Below are 22,670 nucleotides of genomic sequence, written 5' to 3' on the forward strand. Positions count from 1 at the left end.
CCTAGGGAAATCATCTGCCTTTCAGCTGCTGAAAATTGAGGTTTGGATCCGGACCACAGTCTGAAGGTTCCCTATCCTTGGTGCAACCAAAGGCTGACTGGTCTGTCAGTAGAAGTCATTCAAGTTTTAGATTTTTTTTTTTAAGCCTTGCTAATTGAGATTTTTTTCCCATGGATGAGGTTTGAGCTGTATCTTCTTTTCTTTTTGAAAAAGATTGGCATATTGCTAATTAATTCTTGAGATATAAGATCTATCACTTTTTTCCTATGATACCCTGATAGCATAACATTCCTGAGTCTCAGTTTGACCATTCCCTGAGTCCATCAGCACCATTACTACACCATTATTACATGGTCAAAATATGTAAGAAATGGATTGTAGAAGGCATGCTTAATCTAGAAGTTGGCTCCAGAGCTGAAAACTGAGGACCATGGTCTAGGTAAGAAGTAGACAATCTAGCAGCCTCCAGATGCTTTCGACTCCAGTCTCCATTATCAGCCATCAGCATGACTAATTGACAAGAAATTCTGTTCCCGTGTTTTAAAATTTACAATATCTTGTGAGCATTTTTTTTTGGTTGTGTTTTTAACATTTTCTTTTTACATTCCTGGTCTTGGACCAGAATAAAATATCTGTTGGTCTATTTGTGAAATTGCTATAGCTGTAGTCCCTTCTGGCCTTCCTTTTTTATACCCTGGACTTAATTTTGATTTACTAAAATATATAGACAGCTCATTTTCTCTTCAGTGGATGTGGAAACTACTTGTTTAATAGGAGAGGGGAAAGCAGATTTTATTAATTCCTATTAATAAAAGTCCATATTGTAGACCAGGATGTCCTATAATCATGAGCAGTTGGAAGAATGGTTGAAACCAAGGGAAGATACAAAGGAAGCATGCAGCAGGTTTAAGTGAGAAATCCTAGTTAAATCTCACTCAGTTATGAAGTTTGCTGAATGACTTTGGACTAAATCTCTTGTTCTCTCTCAATTTCTCATTCTAGGTTTAATGCTATGAAATTAAAATACCACTCTTGCAGATTATATACATATCAGTATATTATTCATATTATGTATATATCAGTATATTATGCATATATAAACTGATGCAGAGCAATCAGTTTATATATGCATAATAACAAGATTGTAGGCATGAGGAATTTGTACTACTTTTCATAAGTAAATGCAAACTGAAAACGGGATTTCTATAGCACTTCTGTTGCCCTCTGATATTTTTCTTTTTCCATCAATCATCTCTCTTCCACCAGTAATTGGGTGAAAAAATAAACCACACAGATGCGGTAACATTTTGCTTTTAAACATTGCAGATAATTATCCTAATCACTGTATATGTTATTATCAGAGTTTTGGAAGTTTATTCTTTCAAATATTGCATTCCCTTGAGAATAACAGAGCTAGATCCAAACCTGGAAAGACCATAGACTTTTTCTTTATTTCTTTTTATGCCAATTTCTTGTTATTCAGGCCTATGCAAAAGAGAAGAAGGCACCAAGAACATGGAAGCTCTTAGCTGTAACTTTTTTTCCAGGAATTGTAGAAAGTTTACATATTTTAAAATATCAGTTACAATATTAATGCACATCTTAAATATTTGGAAATCCTCATTTTAAGATCAAGGAACTTGGTGAAAATTGCAATAAAATTCTAGGGTGTCCTTCAGATGTTGCTGAACTCTAATTCCTACCATTCTCATCTCTGGTCATGGCCAACTGGAGCTGCTGGGAGCCATAGTTCAGCAATAACTGGTAAGCCCCAGACAGCCCACCTCTGATGTAATGTAAAAAAAAAATAAATAGAATAATCTAGTGAGACCGTTTCCTTCCTTTTAAACAAAATTCTAATTTGCCATTCAGCACATCAAAGTATATATTTCCAGGTTTTCAGTCTTTTCTATTATGCTGTCATATTATACAAGACACTCAAGCTACAATTATTCTTTGTTTTAAAACAAAAAACGGTGGCCTTCAGTTTCACAAAGTCCTAAAAAATCATATCTGGAAAAGAATGAATGATCAGATCCAATGAAATAAATTGTCAGTGAAAGAAATGATAATTTTACAAGGACAGATTGAGTGCCTTGAGATCTTTTTAAGGTGTGTTGCTTGAATTATATTTATTTATTATTAGTATTCTCAATCAGATTCAAAGCATGTTCCCCTTAAAATTCTGTGAACATTTTAAAATTGCAATAATTTTCACTTTTTTAAAACTTTAAAAGTGATGTTCATTTATCCTAATCAGAATAAAAGTCAGTGGAATTTGCCTTGTAAAAATAGCTTTGAAAAATGGTTCTAACATCAGTAAAAAATATTCAGAGTAAAATCTTCAGCAGTTGGTTTTAATTTGCTGATAATATTTGAATGAGCATTTTTTTTATGTTCCCAAATGTTCAGGGGCTTTTTCTTTTTCTTTTACTCCAGTGATGATTCCAAATCAACTCTGCCTTCAATCTGAAACAAAAATACTTCTATTCCCCCTACACCGCCCCATATTCTGTCTTTCATTTCATCAAAACTTGTTAAAACGCGTGATGAATACTAATACAGTGATGCTTAAAAATTTGTGAACTCTTTTGAATTTTCAATATTTCTGCATAAATATGACCTAAAATGTGATCTGTTCTCCTCACAAATCCTAAAACTAGATAAAGAGAACCCAATTAAGCAAATGAGTCAGAAACATTAAATTTGTCCGTGTATTTTTTGAGGAAAATGATCCAAAGCTACATATTTCTTTGTGGCAAAAGTAGGTGAACCTCTAAGATTATCAGTTCATTTGAAGGAGAAATTAGAGTCACGTGTTTCAGTCAATGGGATGATAATCAGGTGTGAGCGTGGGAGGTCCTGCCTTATTTAAAGAACAGAATTCTGGGTATTTAGTATCAAAGTCTGATCTTTACAACAGAGGTATGTGGAAGTGTGTCATGTCTCAAACAAAGGAGATTTCTGAAGACCTCTGAAGAACAGTTGTTGATGCTCACCAGGCTGGAAAAGGTTACAAAACTTTTTCCAAAGAATTTGGACTCCATCAGTCCACTGTCTGGCAGATCATGTACAAATGGAAGTAATTCAACACTATTGTTATCTTCCCCAGGATTGGTGGAACAACCAAGATTACACCAAGAGCAAGTTGTGTAGTACTCTGGGAGGTCTCAAAGAACCCCAGGGTTACGTCTAAGAAACTAAAGGTCTCTCTTGTATTGATGAATGTGAGACCATCACTAGGAGAACATTGAACAACAATGGTTATGCATGGTAGGGTTTCAAGGAGAAAACCACTACTCCCAAAAAAGAACATTGCTGCCTGTCAGTTTTTAAAAAAAACTTCTAGTTCTTAGAAGGCTATTGGAAGAATGCTCTGTGGACAGATGAGACCAAAATAGAATTTTTTGGCTTGAATGAAAAGCATTGTGTTTGGCAAAAGGCAAACACTGCATTCTAGCATAAGAACCTTATCCCATATGTGAAACATGGTGGTGGCACTATCATGGTTTGAGCCTGCTTTGCTGCCTCTGGGGCTAGGATGTCTTGCCATCCTTGATGGAAGTATGAATTCTGAATTATACCAGCAAATTTTACAGGAAAATGTCAGGGTATCTGTCCATGAACTGAAGCTCAAGAGAAGGTAGGTCATGCAGCAAGACAACGACCCAAAATACACAAGTCATTCAACCAAAGAATGGTTGAGACAAAAGAAAATTAATGTTTTGAAATGGTCAACTCAAAGTCCTGACCTTAATCCTGTAGAAATGTTGGGGAAGGACATGAAGTGGGCAGTTCTTGTGGGGAAGCCCACCAACATCTCTGAGTTGAAGCTGTTCTGTATGGAGAAATAGGCTAAAATTCCTCTGAGCTGATGTGCAGAACTGATCAACAGTTATCGGAAACATTTAGTTGCTGTCTTTGCTGCCCAAGCAGGGCACACCAGTTACTGAAAGCAAAGGTCCACTTACTTTTGCCACACACGTAGCTTTGGATCATTTTCTTCAATAAATAAATGAACAAGTATAATGTTTTTGACTCACTTGTTGTGAAGGAGTGGTTGGATGAAGGCCACGCTCAGGGAGATAAGCATTCCCTTAGCCCCCAACAGGAGCGTGGGAAGTTTAAGAAGATGAGACTGGCACCACCCTAAGGAATTCGCGGTGCTTTGGCTTGCTGGCTTGGGAAGTTAGATTCAGTCTGGAGAGATTTCTGTCTTGAGGTGGAAGCTAATAAACGCAAGAGAACTGTATCTGCACTGTCTCGTGGAGTTCTTTGGGCTGAACCTGACATCTGTTCAGCTGGGTTCTCTTTAGTTTTAGGATTTGTGTGGAGAACAGATCATGTTTTAGGTCATAGTTATGCAGAAATATTGAACATTCAAAAGGGTTCACAAATTTTTAAGCACCACTGTATATCTTTCATATATTTTCCAACTAATTTTTTCCTTGGATTAAGGATGAGCCTTTAAAACAGATGGTTGTTTACCTAAATCAGGAGCCATCTACTGAGACTTTGGGGCTACTTACAGGTCTCAGAAACCTTGAGTATATCTCCCACAGCCCCTTCAAGACTTTCACTAAATTGGAATGCAATGTAAATTAAATCCAATTTAGTTTACGTGTTAGCTCCATCTAAATCAAATCAAATCAAATCTTTATTACAGTCGTAGACCAGCATAGCTCAATCTATCTTTTCACTTATAGTCCTTATAGTCCCCAGCCTGCCATTCAAATATGGCTTTTTGCCTAGAAGAAAAACCCAGTTCCATGATCTAACATGTTTCCCCCTCCTCTTAAATATCTTTTCCTAATTTGAGTTTTGTTCCTTTACTTATATCACTGAACATTTTTCAAGAGACACCAATGTAAGAATTGTGAATTTACATCAGAACTGTAATAATCTGATGTCTAACAGTGGTCTCATGACTGGACACCGGACACTATTAATGAATATCACCATCAGTTTTCTTCAAATAAGACCAAGACTACAGCCCTCTATCATTAAGAGCTTTTTTCCTTCTCCCCAACATTTGGTGATTTGACACAGAAGGAAATTAATTTCATTCAGCAGTTCAAGTCTTACTTTAGTAGGGACAAATAAGAGATGAATAAGAATAAAAAGTAACTTTGAGATAACTGGCTTTTTCGCATGCCACAATGGTTAGAATGAGTCAAATCTCGCTTTGGGCAGAAAGTGCACTGGGTGAATTTGGGCCAACCCAAATGTCTCCCAAATCTATCTCATGGGGTTATTGCTGTGAAGTTAAAATGGAGTGAGCTGGGGAACCATGACTATATTACCTTCAGTTACTGAAGAAAAGATGGAATATAAATGTAATTAAAAAGTGTTCATTTTGGTTCAACTTGGTGATACTATAAATAAATAAATAAATAAATAAATAAATTCTTAAAGATCTTTTTAAAAGTTTTTAGCTTTATTCTGTCTCATGCAACTTATATGATCGCATATTCACATTCTTGCTGTACAGAATAATTGCAGAAGGAGAGGATTACTTGAGAGCAATGTCTTGTTAGATTAAAGGTGCGCCATAAGTAACAAAGACATATTTTGGGCTTCTCTGATTTACATCGTTGCATTTTGTGCTTACAGAGTTGCATGGGAACCGATGGGAGATGGAAAAAAGTTGATTTCTCTGGCTGATAATCACTTGCTTCTATGGGATTTACAACAAAGTTCAACGAAGGCTGTGGTAAGGAGTGTGTCACACTATAATGTGGCATAATATTTGGCATACTTGCCTACCTGCATGCTTTTACTATAAAATAGATTGCTCACATTTTTAGGCATTATAAACATTGCCATGTCTTAGTTCAAGTCTGTTGGAAGAGTGATAAATAGTTTCAAACATTTTAAGAGAAACTGTTTTTGATTGTCATTGGTGAAAAGCTGCACCTTGTTCATAACGGCAGCAGAACAATCATAGCTGCAGAGCCTTTCCTTGGGTGTCCAAGCCTATGTCTCTACCTCCCCCCACTGCTTGTGGGTCACCCAGAAAGCTTTCTTTGCTCCTTTCTAGGGGTTGCCAGTGTTACATGAGCTTGTTCCATCAGCTACTCCCTGTCTCCCTTGCCAACTGTTGGCCAATTCCCTTTCTAGAGTAAAATCTGTTGGCATGCAGTGATCAACATTCTTGTCTGATTGAAGTGCCAGAATGTTATAGAATTTCCTCTCCTTCCTCTCGATCCCTTGGGCTCCTCTGCCTTGCCTTGGTTTAAGGTTCTTTGAATGTTAATTAGGCTTTCACTGTCCTAGACAGGTTCTTTTGCTCATAATCTCAAAGTTACCATATTTCTCCTTAATTCCAATCTGTATCAGATATAAGTATTACCTTTGGGATGTTCTCCAGTATGTCATAAGTCATAATGCTTAATAGAAAGAGAATTTTTCACTGAACCTCAAGTTCTTTGGCTTTCACATGTACTCTGCTTGAATTCAGTAACAGAAATTGATCACTGGCACATGCTTTCATTAGCTGTGCTGTTCCTCCAAATTAAAATGATCAAATTAACTTGTTCACTTCATTTATAGTTGCCTGGACAATTTCTCTGTAAGTGAAGGCTGGGTGCATTATGCTCTGAAGGAAAAAAAGAAAAGGTTTGCTCCAGGTTTGGTGCCCTGGAAAGCTGACTTCTATGCTTAAACTGATTATGCAAATTAAGATGATTTCCATACATTTGGCTGTTTTGCATAATTGATGGTTTGCTAATTGTGAAGGTGGGTAGGAAAATCTGTAGAAGTGTTCTCTATGTCCTGAGATTCTATTGTACTCCTCCCATCTCCAATTATAAAGTATCACCGTGTTGTTTACTCACTCAAACGTGCGGAATAATGTTTTGGATCCGAACATCCATGACCAAGATCCCCTTGCACAGTGAGCTTTTCCTAATGCTGTGTTCCCATTGTGTCCCATTACAAATCTTTCATGAAGGTCAAGGAACCTTTATAACAATTTGGGCTTTGCTGCAGCAAGGAACAGTGAAATCAGCAAAAGTGAAGAGGAAGAGGAAATCAGTGAAAACTTAGATCTCTTTCCTTGCATGAAGTGAAGAGATTCCTGGTTATAAGTTCAGTCCAATACTAAATTTGGGGTTTCAATAGAATTTCACTATACATTTAAAGCATTCCAGCCTGAATATGTAAACTTCAACCATCTGAATAGTTTGATTCTCAAAATAAGTGTTGAATTTTTGCTTCCATGTATATAGGATCTGCTGAGCAGTATTGTATCAGTCCAACTTTTCAGGTCATTCTGCCCTATCATTGATTCTTGTGTCTTGCAGAGGCTGGATAGCATCTTCCCTTCCTATAGCTCTCATTTTTTGGTTACATTTCTGTCTTCCTTCTTTATGAATATGAAATCCAGTGTCGGACTGAACATTTGTATGGTGGTGGTGATGGGGTGATAGAATAGCTGAGAAAAGAGATTAGGATTTTTTTTTTCTTAAGGTGCCACAATATGATTTGTGATGGCGTTGTGGTTTGTGGCTTATAGACTATTTGGGTGTCCTTATTAAGAATCATCCATGTGTTCCAACTGTTATAAAAGTGTTAAGGTCCCCTTTTTTACATAATTTCATAGATTCACTGCTGCCATCATCCCACCACAAATAGCAAGTGCAGCCCCAGCTAATGAAGAGTTGCTCATTCCTGTCTCCCGTTCCTGTATTGCAGACAGATATATCTACAGATGCTGAGCAAGTAGGCAGTGTTTTTCCCACACTCCACTTTAAGAGCATTTCTGTATTGCTATCTTGTCCCTGAACCTCTCTTTTTGTTTTGTCTTTGTTTTTTGCCTTAAAATAACATTTTGAAAAAAACATTTCTTATTTTTTAAAAATAAGCTATTGTACACCAATATTTGTGGTAGGCAGTGATAAAATGTTAGTCATGGTCCAAAGTGCTGCAAACAAAATCTTGCATTCCCTGACCAATATTTGCTATGTTGAGGTGTGATAGTCCTAACTATCAGCTGTGATAGTTCCTGGATACAAAGATGTAACATCCATGATCCTAAATTTTTGATGTTGTGTTTCTGTGTATGTGTCTGCTTTAAGTCTCTCTGTCTTTTTCTTTCACATATGGAAAAAATATTGAATTCAACAAAACAGAGTGAAGGTGTATAGACCTTGGACATATTCCACATACATCTGCGTGCACACTGTTCTGAATGATACTATGAAACTTTAAAGAGTAAGAATGGAGAATATTATGAAAGATTAAGAAAGAAATTTGGCAGCAATTAGCCCTGTGACTTAGCTAGGTTGTGGATGTCTCAAGCACTTTAAATGTTGCAAAACCATGTATAAACCAACTCTTTTATATGGGTGTACAAGCAGATTACCTGGAAGGCAGAATACCCAGGTAAATCTGTTGGAAGATACAAGTATACAGATTCATAACTCCATAATCTTATGTTCTGTAAAGCAATACTGGCAGTTAAGGTGCTGGGAGGCCTTAGACAAAAAGTTGCCCAATAATCAAGTTCACAGTATCTGGCTCCATTGTAGGTAATTATTTCTACCTGCAATATTTTGTCTAATGAATGTAATGAACTAATTATATTTTGTAATTCAGGCTTATCATTGACTTCAAAAAATGTTCTGTTAAGGAAGCATTTGTACTAGGCACTGGGTATGTATAATCTCTCACTTTGGAGAGAAAAAAACACAAAGAAATGCTGAAAAGTTTTGTCTGGAACCTTTCTGACCCCACAAAAGAGATTCTGCTCAGACATCATTTAGGGACATCTACTTTCTTCTCTGCACAGTGATGGAAGCCCAAATCTCATTCCAGCAGTCTAAACAGGTTCACTATTGGGAGGGAGCATCAGTTACTCCATATCCAACATTTGAATTGTTGGCTTGTTTTAAAGCAATATAACCAAAGTTTTGGGCCAAAGCTGTTTTGTTTAAAGCATAATTATCAGGCCTTTTTCCCCTTCTTATTCTTCCAATACTTTAAAAAAGCTGTATTTCTAGGGTGGTTCTTCAGAATATGCATACATTCAGTTTTTTGTACCAACCAGGACAACACACAACTTGCATGAAGTTAGTGATATGTTATAGAATGGAACTGTAATCCAGCATAAGAATAATTCTGTGTTTTCAGGTTCAAACTGTTCTGCTTGTTATTACCTCTAAGTTGCTGTTACTATTGTTGTTCAGATTAATCTTGTACTAGAGATGCTCATTTGGATTGTTTTTGATTCACAGCTGTCAAATTCAGTTGCATTGGAAGGGAAAGGACAGCTAAAGTTTACATCTGGAAAATGGAGTCCTCACCACAACTGTACTCAGATTGCCACAGCCAATGACGCCGCCATTCGAGGATGGGATATACGAACTATGAAGTAAGAAGTATGGTTCTTTATGTCCTTAAAACAAAAAGCTGACAAAGCAAGTTATCCCTACCTTTCTGGCAAGTCCCTCCTGCTTTGATAAAAATAGGCAGCAGAAACGGTTGCCATATTAGCTGTTCTAGCTTGCATGCCTGGCATAGCTGTAATAACTAACCTGTCACATTTTCGCCTGCCATTGCTTTAATAACTAACCTGTCACATTTTCCCCTTGTCTTTACATCTAATGAGATACACACCTTCCCTCTCTTGCTGAAGTAAATAATAAATCTCCCATTAGATAAAATGAAATAGATTACCCTGAGTGAATATTTTTTTAGAATGTCATTTGAACTCAGTAATATAGTTCGGAACTGACTAACACAGCTTTACATTTTGGATCTGGATTTAAAACCTCGTTGACTCTGATGCCTTGTTTCCTTTTAAAAAGTTTTACTTCTTTTTTTAAAAAAAGAAAAAACAACCCTTCAGTTTCTATTTGATTTTGATGGTATAAGATAATACACCAGGCATTTCCATTTTGTTAACAGCTAGCTTCTTGGTACACATTTATTTAGTGTTGGGGTTGCAACATATCACAATTTTGAATGCTAGCAAAGCTAATACTTCAGTATAAGAAATATAGGACTCCTTTTCTGGTCGAGTTGTGATTTTGATAAGCAGAGGAGTGATGTTGTGCACATCTGTTGCCATGACAACAGAAGTCTGTGCCAGCTTTTTTAAGATACAGCTTATCCCCTTAGCACACAGTAATTTATCACTAGCCTTGGAAGACGGATGTCTTGTAATAACTTCTACTGCCTTAAAGGGGGAGATGCCTTTAAATTCAGTTTTATGTTTCCTGCATGCTCATGGGGAGGAGGACTAGATTTCCATTGTTTCCAATTATGCTTCTTGATAGCAGCCCCCCCATCAATTCAATTAGGAAATGCTAAAAATACATGTTTAAAGTGCTTCATGTTTTTCAGCCACTTTCCCTTTTCATTTTCTATAAGAACATACATAGCAATGTAATGTCTGTGGTAGGCCATTACTAACAAATTGTTAGCCAGTCCATGACATCTTATTATCAGGTGCATTCTCCCACCCCAGCCTTTGTTGGTAGCCTATTTAGCAATTGACTAAACTTTCTTTTAGCCCTTTATGGCTTGGGCCACAACATCTTGAGGAGGGTTTGTGCCATGAGATTGTCCTCCTAGAGCCTGCCCAAGGTGGTCTCCCATGCTGAGGCTGCTTGGAAACAGGCCTTTCAGTCGTATTTTCCCTATCTCCCACAGAAGACATACTCTGTTTTTGGCTCCAGCTAAAGGCTGTTCTGTTCTCTCAAACTTTTAAGTCCTTTGTTATTCATTTATTTATTCGTACTGCTTTGCAGTGCTTCAGTCAAGCAAATCTGAATGGCTTACAAAAGCTATATGCCAAATAATATATGCAAAACAAGGACAAAAAGTCCATATATCTGCAAGTGTAGGTACATACACAGACACAGATACACATAGTTGTTGTTGTTCAGTCGTTAAGTCGTGTCCGACTCTTTGTGACCCCATGAACCATATTGCGCCAGGCCTTCCTGTCCTTCACTGCCTCCCTGAGTTTGCTCAGTTTCATGCTCATTGCTTCAGTGATGCTATCTAACCATCTCATCCTCTGCCGTCCTCTTCTCCTTTTGCCTTCAATCTTTCCCAGCATCAGGGTCTTTTCCAAAGACTCCTCTCTTTGCATTAGGTGACCAAAGTATCTGAGCTTGAGCTTCATTATCAGTCCTTCCAATGAACACACATAGACACATATATAAATATAATAAAGACATTTAACATAACAATAATAGCAATAAAACACTCACACACATCTTAGCTGAATATTAATTGGCCCCCTCAATTCCTGGATGCTGATTTAAGCAGCCAGATCTTAACAAGCTTTCTAAATCTTAAAAATTAAGGTGTTGATCTTATTTCTGGGGTAACTGTTTCCAGAGAAGAAATACTCTGACAGACACTTTTTCCCACCATACCTCACTGGCACAATTTGGGCAGACAAATTTTATTTGGAAGAAGTCTTGCAGACACCTTGGTCCTATGCCATGTAGAACTTTAAAGGTTATTACCAGCAACTTGAATTGTACTTGGAAACACAAAGAGGGAGGAGCTCTTGCTTTGGGATGCCAGCTGTTGTAGAGGAAGGAAGCCTCCGCAGAGAATATCCTCTAATGCAGCTCCTGAAGTACTGGTATTATATGACAGTATCAGGGCATTCCCATACCAGCTGAAGTTTCTGGGTAACCTTCAAGAATAGTCTATGTCCTGTAGAATAAGCTAGAGGAGGCCAATTTTCCAATCCAAATATGTAGTGTGTGTATTTTTAGATTATCTTTTGGTGATATTTTAGCCTCCACTGCTTTTAATTAGTTTCTATTTTTTTAATAGCTTGGGGTTTTTAAAAATTATTTTATTGTGGTATGCCTGATTAGATTTGCATGTTGTTAGACTCCTAAAATCATAGAATTGGAACTCAGCGGACTCCGCTCCTTCTCAGTGCAAGAATCCAAATTAAAGACAGATGGCCATCTAGCTTCTGCTTAGAGTAAAGGAGCCCATCACCTTTCTGGGTAACTGGTTCCGTTGTTGAGCTGTTCTTACCCTTGGGGGTTTTCTCTAATGTTCAGGGAAATCAGCCTTCCTGTAGGTTAAATCCGTCATTCCACATTCTGCACCTTGGAACTAAAGAGAATAGGTTTTTCTCTTCTTCTGTGTGATACTGTTTCAAGTATTTGAAGAGTGCTATTGTATTCCCTCGCTGCTTTTCTCAAGGCTGTTGTTGGCCCTGAGAATTCTTAGCAATAAGGTGATTGAGCTCATTCTTGAAAATAAATAAGCACATTTATATTATAATTCCTGATCTGCATATAACAGTAAACCAGAAATATACTGAAGTAAAACTGCATTCTTCATCCCAGATGGATGGAATGGATGCAACTGGAGAACTACATGCTTAGCTTTATAGCCAGACATACTGTGAAACCATGGTTTAGGTTTTTATTTAAATATTCCCATACATGCAGCTTTTCCATTCCTATGTACTAAGCAGGATCCAAGTGGCCTGTTGTCCACTTCATGGCTTCCAAAGTCTGTCCCACCAGAGTGGATTGAGTCAAAAATGTGATTTTTTTTTTTTTTTTGTATTGGCTTTTATTCAGTAGAGCAAAATGAATGGCTTAAGCCTGAGGCTTCCATTTCAGTTTCTGAAAACTCTTGAACTCCTCTCTTGAAGTGGGTCCTGGTTCCACTTTTGGAATACAGCCCTTGACATGCTGTATAGGTCCCGGTATAGTGCTACCTCTGCACTGGATAGACAAATAAATGAGGTAATTGGGGAGTGGCTTCAGGAAACTACACTGCTCCCCATTGACAGTGATCCTCATTGGAGCTTATGAACAAATGCATTAAAATTATTCTGATTTTTCTCCCCCACCTATATTATTTAGCTAATATAGGAGCAATCCATTCTGGAAAAAGTAGTTCCCATGGTCCCCTATGTTGAATTTTAATTTTAAATGCAAAGGAGGATTTCTCTTTCTCTTGTTTTGTGCACACTCATGTAGTATTTGGTTCTCCTTAAATTCATCCCCGCTCATACATACATGTATTCCATACATAGATACATTTTTATTCTTGGCGCTTTCCAGATTATACAGAAAACAGAAATAAAATATTCTTGATACATCTGAGTGAAAACACATAAACTCAATATATCATGAAATAATCAGGCATGATCCTGCATGCATGGATTTTTGTGGAGACAAATTATTTGATTTGGGGTGTATATATGAAAGGGTAGAATTGTCTCTCCTACTTCAATTTTACCTCCAGGTTGAAAAGTTTACACTCTGTGCTGTATATAAAAAGAGCCAAACTCAGAGTGATATTAATTGCATGTTTAAACATGTTTGGGGAGGAAGTTATGCAAATATTTATTTATTGAAAGTGTTTAAACTCCTCTCCCCCCTCCCCCTTCATCCTGAAAAGCTCTCATGGTAGCTTACAGAATAATAAAAACATGACAGTCCTTGTCCTCTGGCTTACAAACAATCTGAAGCTTCATGTTTTGTTTTGTTTTTTAAATAAGATTCCTCTTTGTGACATTTTCTGGCAGAGGATTGACTTCAAGGTTCTTCAAGAAGAACTCACAAAGAATATATGGGATATGAGTTCCTGAAAGGTTATTCTTTCCCCACCATCCTTTTCAGCTCCTCTTTCCTCTTGCTATTATCAGAACTCATGTCCTGCAAGGAAGAGTGTCGAAACCATTCCCTTGGAGAGGGCAGGGCCATCAGAACCTCCCAGGTCAACTTACTCCATCAAGCAAGCCATTATAAGAGCCATGAAATATGAAGAATTGATATCTGAGGGTTTTTATTGGGTTTTTTTCTCCTCATCTCAGACTTCCTTCTGAACTGTGTCTATTTAAACTTGCAAGGTGGACAGGGACTGTCTTTTTAAAAAGAAATTTCTCTGTAAGTCACGGTGGAGGTCTTTCAGGCTCACAATATTTGTAAGGGACATACCAAAGTTGACAAGGATAATCAAACATACACCTCAAAAGAGTTTATTTTTACAAAGCGAACTTGCCTTGGAGCTCGGGAGAACTTCCGTAACTGAGGGCTTTTGCTGACAACTGAAAATGCACCTATTTGCCCAGGATTTCCCTTGATTGTTATCAGTGCCCTAATCATTCTTTTTTTATTCTTATACTGCCGGGTGTTTTGACTGCTTTTATTATTCTTAATTTTTTTTTGTCTTTATTGTATCCATTGTAAACCATTTTGATTTAAAAGCAGTATAAAAAGACTGCTTAAAAATATAGCCGATCCTCATTATTTGCAGATTCCATATTTGTGAATTCTCCTATTTGCTAGCATTTATTTGTAACCCCAAAATCAATAGTCATAGTGCTTTCACAGTCATTCACAGACATGCACAGAGCAGCGAAAATTTTAAGTCGCCCATACACGCATTCCCAGCTGAGCATGAACAAGGCTCTGACTTCTTGTTTCAGCTCTCATACTGACAACAGGTATCCTGTTTGGTTCAGTATTCGCTAATTCAGGGTTTGTGGCGACTTTATGGAACATAATTACCATGAATAATGAGAATCAACTGTACATCCATGTTGCTGGTTCCATGCTACTTCAAGATACTCATGTTTAAACTGACAGTTGCTTCTGCCAGTAGATGCCAAAAGAAGGAACCACGTTCGCAGTCAAGTGAGAATGAAACAGCACGCTCATTTCGAGTCAGTGCCAGCAAGAGGTATCTGTAACCAGCATCCAGCCTGCCTCAAATCTACTGTGGTGCACATCTGAATTTCACCATCGGCACTGTGACATGCACATATGGTGATCTCTGTCTACTTATTAGTTCCTTGTCCCCTGTTCTCCTACATAGAAGATGGACTTTGGCATTGATACAAGTTCTCAGTGATGCTGCCAGTATGGTGAAGACAATCTAATGAATGGTTATTTCCCCCTATCTGCTGCCCTACAGCAATGCAGGGAAGAGTGATGGATATGGTGATGTGTGTATAGGTGATAGAAGCTCTGCATTCACATAATGGGAGGTCCCAGATTGTTTGCTCATAATAAATAGTCTCTTCCCAGACATTCAGTTCAGACAGTAGTTTTAAAGGAGTGAAGCAGAGATGCTAAGACTTACCACCACTAGAACAGATGCAGCAAGTTATCTTTCCTTAAACGGACACAGATTAATTTGCAGTGCAAACATGCCCCCTTTTTTTTAATTAGCACTCTGCCTTGCTTTCATTATAGATGTATTTATTCTTGATGAATCTTTTTTTGTTTCTCCTGCAGCCAAATATATTGTATAGAAAATGCTCACGGACAGCTGGTGCGGGACCTAGATTTTAATCCCAACAAACAGTACTATCTGGCTAGTTGTGGAGATGACTGCAAGGTGAAATTCTGGGACACCAGAAATGTCAATGAGCCAGTGAAGACACTGGAAGAACATTCCCACTGGTAAAGTGAATTTATTTGGCACTTTTCTAAAATTCAGTTTTCATTGTCTTGTTCTGAAAAACTTCCAGACAAGTTCATCTTGGATTACAGATTGTCGTCTTTTTCGCAGCACAACAAATATTTTATTGAGCTTGTACACTTTAAAAGCTAACAAATGCTTGTTTTCTAGGAAGGTATTGCTCATACTATATTGTGTTTATAGTAGACCTTAATTATTTCTTTTTGTGGAAGATTAACATTGAAAGACTTTTGTATTGCCAAGAGACAGAATGTTCATATTTCACAATTCTTTATGGCAGCAGTATATGTGGTAAAACAATTCTGAACCTTGAAATCACTTAGTACAAGATGTAGCTTCTTAACATCTTTTCTTTCTGAATAGAGTATTAATCTATTACAGCAGCAGAACATCTGGAGACATCATTGACATGATATGCAAACTTAAAAACACAATTAATAATGTTAATTCCCTTTTTATGGACTCTTTTACTGTTCACTGTAAGGAACTGGGAATAATTTGGATTGAATTTATAAAATAAATATAAGTAATTTTTGCTTTGCTTTAGGGAAAGTGTTGTACATTCCCAATATGTTCATGTAAATACTGGAATTACAATATTTTGATGGATTTTGGTTTAAAAATGTTAAGACTTCTGCCATAAGGGGAACAATGAGAAGGCTAAGTATTAAACCATTTGCAGGCTCAAGTCTGGGCAGTTCCATACCAAGACTGCTAGACCACTGCTCCATTTGAGAGCTTAGTCAGTTTATTTCTGCCTCGGCTATGTTGTATTTGAAAATACAGTAAAACAAGTCATTTGCTTGCTTGCTTGTGTTCCTTCCCTTCACTGAGATTGGCAGGTTTGAAGATCATCATGGATTGTCTTTAAACTGGTTCTGAGGGTTTGGGAAGTACAAGTTGTGGCTAGAGGTTGTCCCCCCACCAAAAAAATTAGCTTTAGAACATACCCTGATGGTAAACATTGTCAATTATGTACAATTGATTTCTGGAAACCCAAATGGAAAGTAGTTTGTAGCAGAATCCTGGGCTTACTCAAGCTCTCAGGTAAGGTAGTTCAGTAGTCTTGTGACATGCTGTCTAGCCCAGAGTGAAAGAGTGCCCTCTTCTAGCCTCGTAGGATGTATTAGGTTGAATCCAACATAATTATGTCATCAATAGTTTCATCAATAGTTTCATAAACTATCCAGTATAGTGTAATGGTTAAGAAATTAGAATAAGACTGGTGACTTCAGGGGGATGTGGAAGATGAGACAGCCAGAGTTGACATGAGCTTTTGAATCTTAAATTATATTTACCGTCTTTTGGAGCATAATCTCTAAAGCTAATTATTTATAAAACTTAATCTTAGGTTACTCAGAGGGAGGACAGAATAAAAGAAATAGAAAGCCTTTTAAATTAGCTGAAACCCCTGGAAATAAACCTAGTTATGGTACTGTATTGGCATACCCAAAGGTTATACCACAATGCATATGTGTGAGCTTTAACACTCCATTTGGAGATTACAACTGAACTTAAAGACATTGGACGAATAAGATTGGGAAAACCCAGCTCAAGTGCACCCTCAGCCATGGAAACTTACTGGGTGAGTTTGTTCAGTTGCTCTCAGCCCAACTTACCAAACCAAGTAGTTCTGAGCCTAAAATGAAAAGAGGTTCCTATGTAAACTGCCTTTACGTTTTGGAAGAATATGGGATATAAATCAAGCAAACTGAAAGGATTAGGTTCTGGCAAGATCTTTTTCTCACAAAATGGTGGGTTGGTGGGACCTAACTTTTGCCATTTCTCTATTATCCCTGTAGCCTGCCATCCTTTTCTACATAGTCCCACAATCCTCCAGAATGGATTGTGGAGTTCAGGGAGATGAAGATGTTATTAGAAATCTTTCTTTATTTCCCTTTTGCCAGTGAGGAATAGGAAACCTCACTTATGGATCTCTATGTACAATTGAGTGAACTCAGAATAAGCAGGTAGCGTGCAACGCATTCTTCTCCACAGTAGAGAAAAAGAAGATTGCTTACATATATTGAATATTAGCAATGTTGTGGTACACCAATAGTATTTTCCTTGTTCACGATCCATCTGTACCAGAGGTTTCCAAACTTTCTCAGTTCAGAGTGCTCTTAGCGTTTCAGAAGTTTTTTTACAGCACCCCATGGTTCCCAAACTGTGTGCCACAATTCCCTGGGACACCACAGAAAACTCACAGAATATTTTAATTTTTTGAGGGAAATATAGCAACATAGTTCACGTGGTATCCAACAGTTGTCAAGTATCAGTGTATTTCCTTCGAAAATTTAAAATATCCCATGGCCCCCCCGTGAGTTCACTGTGGTGCCCTGAGGTGCTGCATCGCACAGTTTGGAAACCATGGATTTATACCTTTCATCCATTCCTGGAAGTTCCCATATTCTTTTATGTTGCATTGGGCAGCATCCAACTTTATGTTCCTTGAGCAAAACTCTCCTTTCATAAATAGAAGTGACTTAGTGAAAGAGTAGGATATTTCCTGTTGGGCTGGATGTAGACTTGCCTTTCTGCAAGTGGAAGGACCAAGATTCAATGGAGGTTTCCACTGGAAGGAATGGAGAAGAGGTATTTCAGCATTACCTCCCATACTGTTCAGGGGGTCACCAACCTGTCTGGATCAGATTTCTTTCTTTCTTTCTGAGGAGGTAATACAGGAAGTTGCAGAGGATGGAGAACTGAATTAAAACCTCCTTCAGCTTCTTGGATGGTATGTGTGGTATTGCACTTATAGGAATTCTGGATCTAACCCATTATATACTCTCTAAATTTGATTGATCCAGGCAACTTGTTTCTCATAGCAAATAATCAATTTTATTACAGTCATAGATCATTGTTCATAATAAATCCTTAGCAATCTACTGATGCTATGAGGCTTGATAACTTGAGATGTCTCCAGCATATTTAGTGGCAACATACCTCTAGGAATTGATCTTCTTGGATTTTTTTTTTTTTTAAGGGTTTGGAATGTGCGTTACAATCATTCTCATGACCAGTTAGTACTTACTGGCAGCAGTGACAGCAGAGTCATTCTTTCCAACATGGTATCAATTTCTTCTGAACCTTTTGGACACTTGGTAGATGATGATGAACTTAGTGATCAAGAAGACCGTCAACAAGATGACAAGTAAGAAACTTACTTGCTTTTAATAAACTGGCTAAAGATGCATGTAAGTTCTAATTATAACTTGGTTAATGGGATTCTTCTCTACTAATTTTAGGATATTTATGTATACACCTTACATAAGTAGCTCAATGTATTTTGTATCTTGTAAGGCAGTGGAACTGGCACTTCTCATATTTTTAATGACTGTTCTTTATACCATACACATTGAGGCCACAAGGTCACATGGACTTGGATCCAAAACTCATGGAAGTTTAGGAAAAAAAAAAAAGTCTTGTAACTTCCATAGGTTCATACGTTACGCAGGTGGAGGAAGGTTTTGGTTTCCCACAGAATGATTTATTGGTGCTTATCCCCTTATTGGTTTCTCTAGTTACTTTATAACACAGAACAATTCAGTTTAACCCAATTTGTACAGCTGTAAGTTTAAGAGTTGCTTGAAAAATTGTCACTTGCTTATCATTCCTAGATTCTTCTACCCATATCAAATTTCTAATTTCTTCTGCATTTTTAAATAACTGAGATCTACTACAATATCCACACTCTACACTGTATTCCACACTACACCTGCCCACTTCTTATGGGTTTTCCTCATACATTTTATCCTCCTAGACCCAGAAAATTCAAAGGAAAATGGCATTTAAATAAAATGTCCTGAAAGATATGGTAGGCTGCAACCCTGAAAACTCCAGACTGCAATTACCTATTACAAGTTCACTTGTGTTGTCTAAATATAACATTTGAGAAATGATATGATAAATAATGAACTTGAGGACTATAAAAATTCTCTTTTTATATGCATTCACATCATATCCTTCAGGACTCTTGTCAATCATATTTTGCCAGTGAGAGAATTGGATGTCAGTCCTCAAATATCATTTCTGCACCTTTGTGTGTATCAGGAACAGAAAGCACAATTTATTTCATTTCAAATTTCTCTAAATATCATATAGCACAGGAAAACAGCAAGCGCAATAATATTAGATGACCCTCTGGGTGTCATGATTCCCAAACATAGAACGTTTCAGCATGCAGAAAAGGATTTTGATAGTAAAAGTTCAGGAAATTTCCCCAGTGTTTATTCAGGGCCAACTAGTTCAGAAGACTCAGCCATGTGATCATCCTCTAAAATCAGAGGGTGAGTTCCCAGGTGAATCTCAATCTTGCCCATCATCACAGAAATGTGAGAATGAAAAATCAGCCAAAGTCTTTACAAACCAGATTTTAGTCACCTTCTCCTGAGGGTTGAGGAATGATAGGAACTTACCACACTATAGGTCATAGTCAACCTGCATAAGATTTCAGTTGCCTAACTTCCCACTTAGACAAAAAACTCTACAGTTACCCTAGTAGGCAGGGCTTCAGTTAGCAGAGCTCACTGAGTAATCCAGGGCTGCATAAAGATTCTATGTTTGAAGTGTGGGTAAAGGAACCAGGTTGAAGCATTATAAAGAGTGAAACAGGTTGATAGATATTTGATTAAACATTAAATACATAGCAAATTAAGATCAAAATCAATTCCAGGCAGTGGTCTTTTACACTTCTAGTTAAAGATATTGTATAGTTGTTGTTTTATCCTTCTATCATGGACTTTGTAGCAAGGAAGAAGTGATAGAACATGGGATGATTACATGAGATGATTTCTTCTGATAGCTAATGATGTTGCTGCTGTATTGCATGATTTTGTTTCATTCAAACAGGAGAACTAGCTATTTCTTTCATGTTTTGTTTGGGGACATAGGCATTGGAACTTTGTAACTTGTCATTAAGATTGGCTTCCTTAACAGAGGATTCCAAGATCCTCTGTTAATTTGTCATTAACAGAGGATCTTGGAATCCTCTTGGAAAAACTTGGATTTTTACCAATTAAGTGGTCATGCAAGGCTGATAAATGTCATTTATCAACCTTGCATGACCACTTAATTGGTAAAAATCCAAGTAAACCATAGGAAGCTAAAAATGAACTGTAGAACCTGGATGAATGTCCAAGAAAATGGCAAGTGTGGTTCATTCTAAGTAAGTATTGCAAGTTGCAGGGAGAAAAAATGCCTATATGCTGGTTGGGTACATACACGGCTCGAGGCCATGATGTAACATGTTCGATTTCGGTTTAGCATGCCAAAACCCAGCCATTCTGGTTTGAAAATTATGGTTATATGTTAAACAAAGAGGAGCTGCACACATTGTGTGGATCCAGCCACTAACTGGGTCTGAATTGACATGACCAGTCAGCAATGAGGACCTAAAATATAGTGGAACTAAAACAACAATTAATTCATTGGGTAGGATAGAGATTAAGATTACAATGGTTGGTCATGTAGTACTGTTTTTCAAATCTATTGTGTGGCCACATTTAAAATATTCAGCATGCTTATATTCATCTCATTTAGAAGAAACTTTATGGAGCCATGAAAATGCAGAAAAACCCTAACAAATTTATTATCTTTCTCTCAGTGGCTATTGGGAATCCCATGAGTAAGATGTATATGAAAAATTTCCTTTGTTTAGTTCCAAAATGTTGGTGTGATTATGTGCCATCAAGTCATTTTCAACTCCTAGTGACCACATACTGTAGATAGATTTTCTCCATGATGATCTATCCCTAACCTGTTCTTTCACGTCTCCCAATGTTGCGCTCATCTCCACTGTAACTGAGTCCATCCACTTTGCTGCTGGTCATCCTCTTCCTCTCTTTCCTTCCACCTTTCCCAGCATTAGAGCCTTTTCTGGGTCTTTACATAATGTGTCCAAAGTAGGATAATGTGGTCATTTTTGCTTCGAGTGAGAACTCTGGGTTGATTTGTTCAATGATCCATCATTTTGTTTTCTTGGCTGTCCACGTTATTTTCAAGAGCCTTCTCCAGCACCAAAGTTCAAAGGTGTCAATATTCTTCCTATCCTGCTTCTTTAAAGTCCAATTTTACCTTCCATAGAGTGTCACAGGGAATGTCACGGCTTGCATGATTCTGATCTTTGTAGGTATAGACAGATCACAGCATTTGAATATCTTTTCCAAGACCTTCATAGCTGCTCTACCAAGTACTAGTCTGAGGCATACTTCTTGACTGCTTGTTCCTTTACTGTTGATGGTTGATCCTAAAAGGAAGAAGCTATCCACCACTTCGATACCTTCATTGTCAATTCTAAGGCTGGTTGTTCTACTTGTTATCTTCTTTATATTTAATTTTAGTCCCATTTTTTCACTGTGCTATTTGATTTTTAATACTAGGGCTTGCAGATTCTTTGATTTTCGGTTATCAGGGTAGTGTCATCAGCATAGCGCAGGTTATTGATGTTTCTTCCTCCAATTTTAAAACCATGCTCATCTTCTTCCAATCCTGCTTCCCTTACTATGTATTCCACATATAGATTGAAAAATAAGGGAAGAGTACGCAGCCTTGTCACACTCCTTTGCCAACCTGGAGCCAGTCCTGTTTCATCATGTTCTGTCCGTGCTGTGGCTTCCTGACCTGCATATAAATTTCTCATGAGGACAATGAGATGTTCTTCCCATTTTTTCTGAGCACTTTCCACAGCTTGACGTGATTGACACAATCAAAGGCTTTTCTATAATCAATAAAGCACATACTGGCTTCTTTTTGGTATTCTTCTGCTTTCGCAATTATCCAGCGTGCATCAGCAATAATGTCTTGTATTCCTCGGCCTTTCCTAAAGCCAGCTTGAACTTCTGACATCTGTTTTTCCATGTAGGGCTCTAATCTGTATCAGATGATCCTAAACTTTATTTTGCTAGCATGTGAAATTAAGGATATTGTACGATAGTTTGCATACTCTTTTAAATCTTCTTGTTTTCGTATTGGAATGTAGATTGACTTTTTCCAATTGGTTGGCCACTGTGATGTTCTCCAGATTTGCTGGCATAGCTTGGTTAGAACATTGACTGATTCTTCTTCTGTTGCTTGCCATATTTCAGTGGGTATTCCATCAGTTCCTGTAGCCTTCTGATTTGGTAATGATCGGAGTGCTGATCTAACTTCATCTTCTAGTAATGTTGCAAATAAGGAATATCTTCTAAGGTATCTTGGATGTAAAACATATTTCTAGAAATATTCCTCCCTACTTGGTTTTT

At 37.5% G+C, this 22,670-nt stretch overlaps 1 protein-coding gene across 3 annotated transcripts in view; it reads left to right on the plus strand.

Moving 5' to 3' along the window:
- The window catches only part of EIPR1 (EARP complex and GARP complex interacting protein 1), a 69,800-nt gene that overhangs the window by 43,273 nt on the left and 3,857 nt on the right, over nucleotides 1–22,670 (plus strand). For all 3 annotated transcript variants that reach the window (XM_007424684.3, XM_025164427.2, XM_025164426.2), the window contains 4 exons: nucleotides 5,614–5,713; nucleotides 9,237–9,373; nucleotides 15,243–15,410; nucleotides 18,416–18,583. In XM_007424684.3, coding sequence (XP_007424746.1) covers nucleotides 5,614–5,713; nucleotides 9,237–9,373; nucleotides 15,243–15,410; nucleotides 18,416–18,583 — 573 coding nt within the window. The remainder of the gene's footprint in view (nucleotides 1–5,613; nucleotides 5,714–9,236; nucleotides 9,374–15,242; nucleotides 15,411–18,415; nucleotides 18,584–22,670) is intronic.

Source organism: Python bivittatus, unplaced genomic scaffold, assembly GCF_059951505.1.
Source record: "Python bivittatus isolate LINGU-HERP-01145 unplaced genomic scaffold, Pbiv_v1 ctg000020_np1212, whole genome shotgun sequence".
Lineage (NCBI taxonomy): Eukaryota > Metazoa > Chordata > Lepidosauria > Squamata > Pythonidae > Python > Python bivittatus.